General features: G+C 38.6%; 2 protein-coding genes and 1 non-coding gene across 4 annotated transcripts; all 3 read left to right on the top strand.

The window, feature by feature from the left end:
• Window positions 1–455: 455 nt before the first annotated feature.
• Window positions 456–527, top strand: trnag-ucc (transfer RNA glycine (anticodon UCC)). Its single transcript has one exon. It is a non-coding gene; the product is annotated as a tRNA-Gly (tRNA).
• Window positions 528–1,873: 1,346 nt separating this feature from the next.
• On the top strand, window positions 1,874–7,899 carry kncn (kinocilin). Of its 2 annotated transcripts, none has more exons than XM_029452788.1 (5): window positions 1,874–2,298; window positions 4,300–4,335; window positions 4,445–4,516; window positions 5,581–5,674; window positions 7,729–7,899. In XM_029452788.1, exons 1-5 carry the CDS (start codon window positions 2,151–2,153, stop codon window positions 7,799–7,801), a joined length of 423 nt encoding a protein of 140 aa, XP_029308648.1. In that variant the 5' UTR covers window positions 1,874–2,150; the 3' UTR covers window positions 7,802–7,899. The 2 variants fall into 2 exon arrangements, with proteins under 2 accessions (XP_029308648.1, XP_029308647.1); XM_029452787.1 differs by having other exon boundaries at window positions 4,267–4,335.
• A 2,181-nt stretch (window positions 7,900–10,080) lies between these two features.
• Window positions 10,081–13,942, top strand: tmem275a (transmembrane protein 275a). The gene is made up of 2 exons (XM_029452784.1): window positions 10,081–10,590; window positions 11,398–13,942. Exon 2 carries the CDS (start codon window positions 11,509–11,511, stop codon window positions 12,124–12,126), a length of 618 nt encoding a protein of 205 aa, XP_029308644.1. The 5' UTR covers window positions 10,081–10,590; window positions 11,398–11,508; the 3' UTR covers window positions 12,127–13,942.
• The last annotated feature ends 438 nt before the right edge of the window (window positions 13,943–14,380 follow it).

The following is a 14,380-nucleotide window of genomic DNA, read 5'->3' as shown; positions in this document are numbered from 1 at the left end:
GAGATGCACGGTAATCGTAAAACTGCATAGTTTACAATCTATAATTGGCAGTGACTGTGTCTTTGTTGCAAATGAAATGAGACACAGCTATCGTGTCTACAGTTTCAAAAGCCTACATCGCCCTCTGGTGGACTATATCAATATTTAACAATAAAATCCATAATTAACTCAATTCATATTTTGGTATTTGAATATATCAAGTGCTTAAATACAACATGTGTATACAACATTTACTGACAACTATAATGTGCAGAACTGGAATCATTTTTAAAGTATGTCAAAAATAAGTATTCCATCTGTTTGACCACACTTTCTTATCTTATCACTGTTTTTACTTAAATGTGAGGAAAGAGACACTAACATTTTTTATATGTAGCAAGAACATTGCACGGTGTAAACAACATATCATCTGAAAGATGGAAAAAATCATGCATCTCTCTTAGGAAGATATGAACGCGTTGGTGGTATAGTGGTTAGCATAGCTGCCTTCCAAGCAGTTGACCCGGGTTCGATTCCCGGCCAACGCAAACCTTTTTCGTTTCGTTTTTCGCAGCTGCAAAGTTGTTTACAACAAATTATAACGTCAGTGCATACATCATAATACGGAGCTAAACTGCACAATTCTAATGTAGAAAAATAACAATTCCTTTAACATATAAAAAAGGAATATATGCAATACATACAATATTGCTTCACAAGTAATGGGTTTTGGTCAGCCTCCCACACTGATAGCTCAAGGTAGGTTGATTTAAACGTAGTGCTAATTTAGTACATCTGTAGGTGTTGGTCTGTAAGTATTTAATTACCATCTCATATTATTGTGTTCCATTCAAGGCCACAGATTTCTTTTTAGTTGCGCAGACATTTTCCTAAAACTGATTTTGCTTCAATATGATAACATTTCCCTTCTCAGATAGCTTATGCACTCACATCTAAAGGGAGTTGTGTTTGACTCTCTGATAGACATTAGAGAACATAGTCAGTATAATAACTTAAATAAAGTGGGAGCATCTTAGAGTACTGGATATGCGGTTCAAACATAATTCCATAATTTTAGCAAAACCATACCTTCTTCAGAAAGATAAGATAGATTTGTTGGGGTCCGGTAATGATTAACAATACATATTGGCTATAAAAGTGTGTTTATTCTTCAAGCATTTCTCTCATCTTTGCTATTTTCTTTTGAAATAGTGGATAGTTTTACCTCTCTAAAATTTAGTTGAATTTTGAACAAGGTAACAAACATTCTTTTTCAAGTTCTGACACATAGAATATAAACTTTTGTTTATACACACACGCGCACGCGCACACGCACGCACGCACGCACGCACACACACACACACACACACACACACACACACACACACACACACACACCATATCATCAGCATTGATTGATAATAATAGATGTGGACGTAGACTTGCTGAACAGGAAATGTGTCACTGTTTCTCCTCTCCCCATTTAGTTCATTTGTTATCACCGGTGTTAATCCTGCTTACCCACTTTTTCCCTCTGTTGCCATGGATATGCTATTCCTATGGCAACTGCAGGCCTTTGTGGATGGCCTCGGGCCCCCACCGTAGAGGACTCTCTGAACCTTTCATTACACATTCTCTTCAAGCTTGGAGACAAATCTCACAAGTAGCACATACTCTAACTCTGTCTCTCTAACTGTCTCCCCTTCTTTCTCTCTCCATCCCCCTTTCTCTCTTTGTGACTCTGTGCTGCTCTGCCCTTGTACTCACACCACTGAGTCCTTGATGCACTGCCCATGCTCAAGACATGCCACACAGCTGTTTGTCCTTTGACTGTTCATATTTCCTAAATTACACTCCAGCCATTCACTGCGTACGTGATACTAGATGCCAGTGCTGGTAGGAAGAGGGCTGTGATCAGATTTGTAGCATGCGTATCGCTGTCATGTAAGAGTCAGCGACCCAAGCTTTCTAATTTTCGGTGCCGATAGAAACCAGAGCTCCATCTTTAAAGATGCATGAGATGTCTTGAACTACGGAGAATAGAGATGGAGGCTCCGCCAGAGAAAGTGTTTCTGTGTCAGAGAGAATGAAAGTAAGGGAGGGGAGAGGCTTGTGCAGATGACAGTGTATTTGTCAGTGGCAGTGAAGGCCCGAAGGCCTCCACCTGCTGAATGAACCCCGTCAGTGTCGGGGAGTACCATGGGCTGCGGGTGGGCTCAGCCGTGCTCAGCATTGTGGCGGGCTGCATCATCATTGGGGTGTCCAGGGAGTGTGACGCTGATGCTGTAGGAGGGATCTTCCTGGGAGCGGGAGGCCTTGGTGAGTGTGTGAAACCTTTTAGGAACTATTGACAGAAAGGTAATATAGTTCAAAGTCATGGGTTGTCTTGATTGCATGATTGCATGAATCTTTTTCTGTAGTCTTTTGATGGAAGATTTGCTGGTGTAAACATTTAAAAACTTTAAAAACATAATTAACATCACCTTGATACTTCATGACTTTTCCTAACTTTTACAAGAAAAGCTTTTAACTATGATTTGACTTGATAACAATTTTAGGGAGGCCGATATAGAAAATGTCACATTACTTCTGCTCGTAGACTCAGAGACTCCATAATAACCCCAAAACCTCATGGTCACATAATCTGTATCTGTGATTGGTGTTGAAAGCACTTTTTACGGTGCACTACAATTAGTAAAGTTGAATTTTATAATATTTTGCTCGAACAGGGAGATGACTGAGGCCAAACATCAAGTTACGTCACTATGTAGGATAGAGCTGCAACACTTACTGGAATAACTGATTAGTAGATCAAAAGGATAATCCGCATCTACTTCGATTCAATTAATCGTTTAAGTAATTTAGTGAGTAAGTCATTTAAGTAATGCTTCTTGCAAAATGGCACCAAATGCTGTTTTTAGCCTCTCAAATATGGAAATGAATCGATTAATTTTAGAAAATAAATGTCAGATTAATCGATATTGAAAATAGTTGCAGCCCTAATGTAGAAAAACCTACTCTGTATTTCTTTACAAATGAGTTGCAAGAAAACAAAAGTAAAACAATATTTTTTCGTGCATAGCCCATAAAACATTATACGTTTCCATATTTTCTGTAACATTGCTTTATGGTAAATAAGAAATATATATATATATTTTTTATAAATAACAATGATCATTATAATTTTACCTTAGACCCCAAACAATGACAAAGTAAAACATTTGTTTTTAAATCTCAAAATGAGGAATGTTTGTCAAAAACCCCATATAATAAATATTAAAGTGAAAGCATGTGGCCTGTGACATTCTTCCTCCAACACACCATGTGATCATTTGATACAACAGTGTAACTGGAACCGACTGCCAGCCTGAGGAGTTACACTGCCAAGATAAAGGAGTGAGGAAGAGAAAGAGCTAAGGGCAAGGCTTTTGATCCGAGCACGACAACGTCAGCATGCATTGTTAATGCCAAATGTTTTCTCAATGATGATTTGATCAGCTTTCAAAAATGAATTTTTCTTTCTAATGTGCGCAAAAAGTTTGGCAAATCAAAAACTGTGCTTAGCAGCATTGACTGAGATATTCACTCTGGCAGACATTGTGTAACTAAGTAGCATCTCATTATGTGTTTTGGGGCTTATGTGCCTTCATGCCTCCTCCGACACATAGTCTGACTAATGAATATGAACAGAGTGTCCTCGGCAGATTCTTTTCACTCCTTCTGCAGTTTCATGACATTTTAAGCACATGCATGCATCACAGTCACCCTCAGGACCAGCCAGGGTTTAATGCCAGCTCTTGTGGCTTATAAGTGAAATCAATAACTGTGTTGAATTGGAGCAGAGTGCCACTGAGAGGCACACAAGCCCTGCGGATATTACTTTATACTTTGAGTTGAACAGGAAGAAACATCACACACTGTATCTGGTACACTAAAAATAATCTGAAGGCTGTTTCATCGAGGAGTCTTATTGTCGTGTCTATAAGCATGGACACTTCTATGAAAAAGGGGAAGAGAGTTTTCATACCTTCTGGTGTGTCTCGCATGCAATATATGGCATTCGAGCAAATGCGGTTAGTAGATTGATTAGCAGATATCTCTGCACTTCTACTTTTGTTTCAGTCGACTATAGTGCAAACTTTGGTCAAAGAATAATGATTATCATTTAGAACCCAAGATTGTAAAAACTATTCACATTAACAATGCAGATAATCTGCTCTTACTTCTTATTTATTCATCCAATAGTGATTAGGACACTACAGTAGTTTCATGCTATCTGCTTTCCAGGCCTGCTCATATCTATCTATCCCTTCATAAAAGCCTGGCTGAACATCAACCATATTCTTCCATCTTTTGGTAAGTTGTTTGATATTTTTATTCATTGTTTGAACATTCAATTTATATACTTTGAACCGTATTTAAAGTAAAACCTTATTTTGGCTTTGGAAATGTCTTTACTTCGCAGGAAACTTCCGAGTGCACCCCTCACCTGCTAATCCTGCTCCCGATCAACCTGTAGACACACTAAGAAGAGAAGGTGAGTGAGCCATCCTTTTCCTTAATGTTTCGGCAGAAAGGCAGGTATCATAACATTCAAAGATATGTTTTTCTGTTTTCTACTTGATAGTGATCCGTCAAGATCATGTTCCTTTTTTGTTGATAGCATATCTGACACCTGTCTGCTCACTGGAGAGTTAACACCAGCAAGAGAGGTGTTGTGTCTAGTTATTGCAGAGCATCAGTCATCTCTCTAATATCTCATGGGGTGCAGTTTGAAAAGTAAAAAAAAACCAAAACATGTTTGCTTCTTTCATAACCACTTTTTCTTGACCTAGATGGAAAACATTATGAGATCAAGAGATGTGAGAGAAAAGAGCCACCGTGCCAATGTGACACATAGTAAACCTGTTCATATTATGGTAGTTCATTAAAATGTATTAGCATCATAATGCAATGCACTGTGATTACAAGTCATAACATACTGTTTTAGTACTTAGCAGCAAACCAAGTATAGTATATATATAAAGTTGAAAAGTGCTCCAATGAAATGTATGCATATTCAAACGCTGCAAGGCAATTCTATCTTATGTATTCGTGAATAAGTGAATATTAGATTTTTAATTCATTTCAGAGATTCTAGACATTTTGAAGACATTTAAAGTAACTCTCCATAATAATCGGTGGTTATCAACACACTGGGTTTTTTTTGCATGAAAAGGAAATGAAAAATACATATCTTAATAGTATTTTTATTATATTGTTTGGGCATTATCTCATTTATATAATCCAGTATTTCACTGCACCCGTACACTCAAATGAGATGGAGATGTTTTCTTTGTTTTTAGAAGCTGCAGTTGCCTGTACGTGCCAGAAACAGCTTTTCATTTATCTAGTTTTAAGTGGTGAAGACGGATAAATAGTGACGACAACATAATGGGAAAAACCAAGTATGTGTGTGCCTTTTCCCCTGGGATCATGTTTCCTCTCACCTGCCAGCCTTCATTGCCCGATACGGCTCTCAGACAGCCACAGACCGGTGAAACATGAAATGTTTGGCTGAATGTTGCAGCGTGTTGATGTGCTCTCCTTTGCTCTCGGCAGGGACTCAGAGTCAACTCAATCTGGAGCGTTCGAAGAGTCGAATGGGAACCTTTGTGGAGGGCGGACCGATGGCTGAGACCAACCCAGAGGAGGGGTACGAGGCAAATATTATATCCTGGGAATTATGTTCATTTGCAACTAAATTAGGATTAGTTAAACCTTTATTCATTCCCCAGAGGGGAAATTCAGGTGTTGCAGCAGCACAAAGACAGAAATAAGTGCAGATACATTGAGAATTAAAAATAAAATGGGAAAAAATAAGATAATATATTTATGAAGTTTAAACAGTAAAAGTGAGTAAAGTGTGCAATACTAACTGAAGCTCCCTGCAGTCTTATTGTGCCTCCACGCCAGTGACAGTAGCATTATGTAAAATTATCTACATTTTGGCACAAATGTCCACTTGGACTCAAGGATGAATTAATTAGAAGTTGTTAATCAAAGGTCAAGGTCACTGTGACCTCACAAAACGCATGTTTGGCCGTAACTCAAGAATTCATCATTCTAATTATGTTAATTTCACACACATTTCTAATAGTATTAAATGATGACAGACATGTTTGTAAACTGCAACTTGACTGGTTGGCAGAGGTATACAACCCTGAGGCAGTAATTCTAGTTTTCTAGTACTAGTTACAGCCTGTTTCTGTGTGACAAACACACATGGTCGATGGAGAAGGTTCGACAAGGCGGCAAACCCTTGCTGTGCCTGCACCCCTATCAAGGCAGAAGTAGTAGAGCCGAATCTTGCTGTATTCTGAGGTTAGGACCTCCTACCTCATTAACCTAAAGATACAGAAATACTAAAATAATAATAAAAATAATAAATTGAATTTATTTAGCGCTTTTCAAGACCTCAAAGCCGCTTTACAATAGTAGGGGAAGTGGGGGGAGGGGTTAGGGGGAGGGAAGAAAGGGAAGAAAGGGAAAGAGAAAATAATAATAATAAATAGAAGTAGGTGAACAAAAGTGTAAAAATAGATTTAAGATATTATTATTTTTTCAGTCCTGTTTAATGATCAACTTTTATTTATGCATTTACTTGTTTCCGTATTTATTTCAGCATATAATTATTATTTTATTAATTAGTTTATACATTTATACCTGTATGTTTTTAGACATTTATTTATTGATACCTATATACAGTATATTCTGGAGGTTTACCAGAGGGCTTTGTTCATATTGCATTCATAGCTTGATTTCTATAACATTTTATTTATAAAAACATGGCGAAATTTAAAAAAACAAATGTTTTATGGCTTTAGGAGTGATAAAAAGAGATATCCAAAATTACTTATGTAAAAACATTTGACTCTAATATTTCAACAAAATGGATTTTGAACCTGGCTTTATCTAATGTTTCTGTATTAATGATGCATTCATTAAATTTTGGTGGTCAAAGGTCGCTGTACCCTCACAAAACACGTTTGGCTGTAACTCAAGAATTCACATGTTAATTATGACAATTTCACACAAATATCTAATAGGATAAAATGATGAAGTGATGACATTTTGGACAGACATGTTTGTAAACTGCAATTTGACTGGTTGACGGAGGCACACAACCATGAGGCAGTAATTCTAGTTTATTTTAAAGAAAAAGGTGATGAGGTGCCGAAATGAACAGATTAATCACTTAATACAAAGGGCATTGTGTTGATCAACATGGAAAGTATGTACGAGCCTTATGTCTTATGCTTTAAGTCATGAGAAAGTGAATCTCGTCTCTATTAATCTGTATGTGCTGCACTAATATATTCTTTTTTCATCATAGCAAAATTGTTGATAGAATAGTCATCATAACACCTTACATAAGACATGCCTTTTTGCTGCCTGTACAAACTGTATCACCTCATTTTCACAGTCAAACTTGGAATGTTTGGATATACAGTACATATGTACATTGTCCTTCGAAAGCCTTCTTTACTGGTTACATCAGCTGCAGCTACGATGCAAAGAGGCCATAAATTGTGTTAGATCATGTAAAATGCTTTATTTAGTCTTAGGACCGATTTATATATATATATATATATATATATATATATATATATATATATATATATATATATATATATATATATATATATATGGGGGATGAACGTAATAAAGGTTGTCACAAACTAAAGGAAATGCTCTGGTGTGCTGCAGGACTTCAGACATGCCAGATGTTTTATCCAGACGAAAACTTAAGCAGCCGCCTTGTGATCAAGACCTGCCATGACGTCGTCACATGACCTGACTGACCAATATTATTCAACTTCCCCTGAACTTGTTGAGATCACCTCACGGTATTGTACTTATGTGACCTAATAAACATCTCCAAAGATCAAAGTGTGATTGTATTTCCAAACTTCCTGCCAATGATTGAAGCAAATGAAGCCCAGTAATCCCATTTGTGCCGCTCATCTCATCATCTCACAATGTTTCAGATTCCAATTAGGAAATGATTACGGTCGTTATGTGACGATGGGACTCGTACCAGAATCGTCTCAATTCCCCTGCTTTTATTTGTCATGAGCAACATATAACAAAGTGGGGTACATGTGTACAGACAGACACAAACAGCTACATCCGTTGCATGCACACAGTGAACTGCACCCCCGCAGTGAAACATAAAACATTGATATTCAGGTCAGCACAGGCAGAATGGGAAGTAGCGTGGGGAAGAACGCTGTGCTCTGACAAAAACTTTGGCGTGCTGTGAGGCTGAATAATGTCGGCCACAGAAGCCCGAGGTCTCCGCAGGGGCCTTGATGACAACTGGCAGTTTGATTGTCAGGCCTCAAATCACTTGGTGTGGAGATTAACAACGGAAGGGCACATAGCAAACACTTAATTGCACATGAATGTGTTCAAGTTATTGACAATTAAAACTCTCCTTAATAAAAGCCAGCATGAAAACCAGCCATACCCAGCTTTCTGTCCCAGCATGCTCTTGTCAAAAGGCAGTGAAACACCCTGAACTCACCTTGAAACCAGAAATGGGAACCATTTAAAGTGTCAGTTCACCCAAATTACAAACAAAACCCCAAAATGTCCCAATTACTCCAAGAGTGTCCAGCCACACAGTGGTGGAAAGTAACTAAGGAAATTCACTCACGTACTGTACTTAAGCTCAAATTTGAGGTACTTGAACTTTACTATTTTCTTCTCAGGCCACTTTGTACTTCTTCTCCACTACGTTGAACTTTCTACTCCACTACAATTATTTTACTTTACAAATTTAGATTGTTTAACACTGTGAAGGTGTCACACACTAGGTAACTGTGACAGCATTTCTCAATATTTTTACAAACCAAACAATTAACCAATAGATTAATTGAGATAAACATAATGAGCAGATTAATTCATTATTATAATAATCATTACTATAAAAAAAAAGAACTTGTATACTATAATTTGTATTGGAGTATTTTTTTTACAGTGTTTTTTACTTAAGAAAATAGCAGCCACATATAGTTTTTTGTTTGATGTAAAGTGATTTGCAGGTGTCCATCTATTAGAATTGCACAACACAATGGAGGTAAATTGGATTTCGATGGTTAGAATGCAAACCATATGGTGTTTATGGTCTTTTGGTTGAAAGCACCGGAGTGCAAGGGAACCTTGTGTTGGGATGTTTTGGCTCACAAACTGAAGAGGTAAGTTCATTTCCCTGCTCCATGCACCTTGGAAGTAGGTGAAGTCGTCCCATTTTCTGCTTTAACTGACATTATAAAACATGCAATGAATAAAAAAATAAGTTAGTAAGTGGACCTTGAGTTACAAAGATTTCTGTTGTTTACTCTCAGGCTTTAAGGTATTATTGGCTTTTATATTTCTAATACAGCAACCTCTCTAAAGTTGCAACAAACTCAACCCAATAATGGTTAATGAATAATTTACTGATGCTTTATTAACATTTATCAGCCCGTATTAAGAGCAGCTTTTGGGTTGCCAGGTGATGTGTATCCTCCTCACGCATGACAGTTTGATCTCTTCTGAACACTTTACAAGTAATTTAAAAACATTTAATTACACAGGACTTACTAACTCCTGTTGTTGGCTGATTTGGTGACTTGACCATTTTATAATGACTTGCAAACTTTTATAACTGCACACTTGTTGTCCTATTTATTTATTAATGATTCAACAGCCAGATAAATTCTTCACCACCTGGCAACTCTAACTAATGACTTAACATTCACTTATTAACCATTAATTAAGGCTAGCCATTAGTTACAGCTTTTGAACCCTCTATAAAAAGTGACAACCATAGTATTTAAGGGTATGACACCATTAAGTGTAAATTAAATAAAAAAAAAAAAGGTTAAATATATTTAAAATGTGTCTTCCTCTCGAAACATTAGCAACAAGTAAATAAAGGGGAGATGGTGAGCTAGAGCTACAAGCGAGATGCAACAGCCTTCACCTTCATCACCCCCTACACACACACACACACACACACACACACACACACACATGCACACACAGGTTGAACACTAGAGGATGGATCGGTGAGGAGGAGGCTGAGAGTCGCATCCAGAGGTCCACAGAAGAGAAAAGATGCTCTGCGCGGCAAATCAAATACATGTAATGATGAGATATGACGACTTCACACCGACTACCGGAGAGATGCCTCGCATATTTTAGCGCTTTCCCTCCATTTCCGTTGCAGGATGACCTGTCAGGTGCTACGTGCGTCTCGGTCCACATCAGGAGATGCGCACGGTGTTGCGTTTGTGTGTCTCACTCAGAAGAAATGCAATCTCACATAAGTGATCTTTCCTCTCTTCTCCTCGGAGGTTATATTCCTCATCAGGTCGGATCGCCCCGTTTTTGTGATTGAATGGCTGTCATGACTTGTGCCCTGAGGACTGTGACGCCACGAAAGCAGGAGGAAAACCCCTCGTTTGGTTTTTATGCGTCCTTTCAACCTCTCAGTATTTACACCTGGTAATTAGACTGGGAATCTCCGTCAAAATCTACTGATCAAACAATGGAAACACCTTCAGTATATCGACATAAAGGGTAAGATGATTTTTTTACGGGTTCATTTGACAAGAATGCAACATCTGCAATAAGCATGCGTTTAGCAAAGCCTAGTTTATTATTAAACGTACTGTTTGCAATATATTCAGGGTCATAGATTTAGTGATTAACAAAGATGATATTCTTTCCTCACATCCCCTCTCTTCATCTGCATTGCATGCTCTTGAATGGTTGCATGCTGGAATGAAAGGGCTGATTTGATTGCAACTAAACACTGAAATGACACTCACATAGTGGCTGAGTAGCTGCAGTGCCATTGCTCACATTTCACCTCACAAAACAAGATAACAATAAATAGCCGTTCTGATCAAGCATCAAAATTATTAAGCAGAACTTGTGACTTTTTTTGGTAGAGAGTCACAGAATACATGTATCTCATTTATACTGTGGTATAGATAGTGGAATTCCCTATTAACATCCCATCAATACCTTTCAACTGTTCTACTATCATTGCTTATTTCAATGTGTTTTGTCTTCCTAAGTCTTATGTATTGTTTTACATAGAATTTGAGCAAAATTGTTTTTTAAAACAGTCTTAACTTCAATGTACATTTTTCCCTGCAGTCCTTCAAATATGGGAACAGCTTATTCTGTCGCCATAGACTACAGCTTTACTGTAAGAGCCAACTTTAACTGTACCAAATAGTGGCCAGTGTATTCCAGATATTAATCATGATATGCATAATTTATAGGAGTAGCAGGGCAAAGTGAAGGAGTGACCTTATGAGAGTTTATTTTCTTTCATTGTGAGAAAGTCTTACAGCTGTCATGTATTGTCCTTTACAGACAAAGATGTTGTCCTGGCTGTGAATTTATTTAAACATTGCCATGCTGGAAGAGTTTGGACTGAAGCGCGGAGAGATTTGATAACACGGTGGAAGAGAGAGAGGTGAAGACATGGTCATCACTGATAGAAACACCGCCACCCCTGTACCTAAAAAGGAACCCCAAAAGAAGACGAGGAGGAAGACTCGCCCTCATGGCCTGCCCTCTCCGGCTCTCTGCTGTGCCTGTGGCCTGTGCATCATGCTTGCTGGACTCAACATCACCCTGGTGGGAGCCTTCGCCTTCAAAACACTGGTGCCTTCTGCCAATCCCCCGATCATCATCGGACCTATCCTACTGCTCTTGGCCTTTTCCTTTTTCGGGGCCTGTTGCGTGTGCAGCCGCCTCCCCCCTCCCCACAGCTCAAGGTCCAAGGTGGGTGGCCGGGGTGCAGGGCTGATGGGACACGGTGAGCTGGCTGGTGGGGCAGCGTTTGAAATAGAGACCAGCGAGCACACGCTGCAGGATACTACAGCCGTGCAGCTCAGCCCCACATCCTCTCCTGGATCATCCCAGGCGTCCAGCCCAGAGAAGGAGTCTCCGGACGCGGCCCTACCAGGACCCTGCACGCTCTTCACCATGGAGACCAATGGTCCTTCATCTGTGTCCGCCACCGCAGTGTACTCAGCCTCCACAGCAGCAGGAGGGGAGGTGAGGCTCAACCTGCCACGTGAAGAAGTGGTCGCCTAGCAGAGCAGAAACTCTTCCAAGGCCGGAGTACTGCCAGTGTAAATATTCTTCTGGGCCGAGGGCTTGCTGAGTGTGATTGTTTCCTCTAGTTTACGTAGTGCCATATTTCTGGTTGTGAACAGTATGCTTTTATTTTTTTTTGCTGTGCAGCCAACTGGTAATTAGCATGCAAAGTTAATGAAACATCCAAGTGTTTTTGGATCGTAGGTGTTGGAATTCAAATTCCTACCTCTTGTGCCGTTTATTTTTTCCTACAGGTCTTTGTTTTTAAAGTGGGGCATTATGAAAAGAAGAGTCTGAAACCATAAACATTTATCTCTCACTGCTACTCTGGTTTGCAGTAAACTCACCTGTCAGCAGTGATTTCAGAGGGCTGGAGTGGAAAATGTGATTGTGGATTTGTTCTGAAAACTTTAAGATTAGATGTGAAAGGTCAATAGTGAAATGTACAGTTACAATTGTAGTGACATTTGGCATTTTGTGTGCCATACTCAGTGCTGAACTTGTTTTGGGGGCATAAGATATTATAGGTCACAGGGGTCCCAAAGCAATATCCTCTCACCTGAGATTAAATCCTCTGCATTTATAGTTCTTTTCACAGGTACACACTACTCGTCTACTCGTCTACTCGTCAATACATTTGTGATGAACAATGGTGCATATGTTACAGTACATTTATATGTAACTGTGTACAATGTTGGATCATGGAAGTGTTTTTCTTGCAGTTTGACAAACATCTGTCACTACAACAACATCAACACTGTGAATATTATGTTCCTCACCACATTCTTTTTCAATTTCATATGTACATTTTCATTGAAGGTACTGTAGTGTCAGTTTTAAGGTCACGCTCATCATGATATTTTCATTAATTTATATAAAGTGCAATGCAGTTTAGGTCATGATCCAAGGGGAATAGGGACTTACCTCACCGTTAGGCTTAGAAATGTGTCATAATGATGATATTTGTCATTATGAATTAGAATTTACAGTGGAACTCCACACAGGAATGTTTTACAAATGTGAACATGTGTAATTCACAGTATTTAATCCTTATTTTTAATGTCTGATATGACAAATTGAATTTCATGTTGAACATAAGTTAACCTCCACCTGGACCTTGTAAGCCTACACGCAATGGGCAAGCCAAGAAATCTGACACATTTTAGATATTCAGATTGTATAACAAAATCTGTTCCCCATCACTGTGATGTCTTCTTGACAAGAGACATTCAAACCCTGATTTCCTTTGAAAGGAAAGTTGCCTTAGACTGAGACATCAGGATCAAACTAATGAGGGCTATAACAAAAGTGCACAATAGCGTTTCTCTTTAGAAAGCCTCTGTTTGGCTCTGGATTTCTATTCCACATTGTTAGGAAAGCCTCAACAAGTTTGTTTTTTTGTGGGTTGACAAATGCGTGCAAATGGCTTCAATGTTCCATCTCTGCAGAAATGTATATAGAGTAGCAGGAGAGTGAACACCTGCAGTGACCAGAGCGTTTCCTTATACAGTGTTAACCTTCATTTTTTTGTGACACAGCTCCTCAAAAGGACCAGTTTTATCTGTCAAAGCTCTCGGTCGTGCTGAGCTTATTTGTTTGCATGTTCAGAGAACTGAGTCATGGAATTTGCAAACACCCTGTTGTGAACTATTGGTGTTATCTGTGTGTTTTAATTTGTGTAGCACTTCTACAAAAATCTCAAAAAATGTAAAGGATAGAATATTTTTGTGAAGATTATAATTTGTTTATTTTAAAAATGACGATCCAATTGTGAATCCTTCAAAAGATATAAATAAAAAAGGCTCTTTCCAAAACAAAAGGCGAGAGAAGGTTATTTCAGTAGAACATGAGGTTGCTCATTATGTATGCGTGGCATGGCGACATGTTCTTGCTACACTGCATTCTGTGTCACCATGAAATTAAATGAATTCAAATGTCCAACTAGATTGGTTATATGTTTACATTTTAAACAAGTTCAGTGTGATCTTATAGGACAACAGTTGTTTGTTGAGGCGCGATCTTCTGTACAAGCATTATTTATTCCAAGAGGGAGTCTATAAAGATTCTTTAACAGCTGTTTGTAGGAAAACAACAAGACCTAAAGCATAAATGATTCTCCAGATGTGTCAGAAAGAAGGTGCAAAACAGCTGGAGATTTTACGCTTCAGTTTATCTGCCTGTGCCAAACCAGCCTCCTGTTCACTTGAAGCAAGGCTCCTTCCAGTTTCACATCTAGGGATGCCACTAACGA

Source organism: Cottoperca gobio, chromosome 17 (genome assembly GCF_900634415.1).
Source record: "Cottoperca gobio chromosome 17, fCotGob3.1, whole genome shotgun sequence".
Lineage (NCBI taxonomy): Eukaryota > Metazoa > Chordata > Actinopteri > Perciformes > Bovichtidae > Cottoperca > Cottoperca gobio.
The sequence above is the reverse complement of the archived record's forward strand: the minus strand, read 5'-3'. Positions and strand labels throughout refer to the sequence as shown.

Bases quoted from the DNA above. Each gene is read 5' to 3' on its own strand.
- kncn (XM_029452787.1), top strand. From the start codon at position 2,151: ATGAACCCCGTCAGTGTCGGGGAGTACCATGGGCTGCGGGTGGGCTCA. The intron at 4,517-5,580 runs GTGAGTGAGCCA...TGCTCTCGGCAG, and splicing joins AGACACACTAAGAAGAGAAG to GGACTCAGAGTCAACTCAAT. The intron at 5,675-7,728 runs GTACGAGGCAAA...GGTGTGCTGCAG, and splicing joins GAGACCAACCCAGAGGAGGG to GACTTCAGACATGCCAGATG.
- tmem275a (XM_029452784.1), top strand. From the start codon at position 11,509: ATGGTCATCACTGATAGAAACACCGCCACCCCTGTACCTAAAAAGGAA.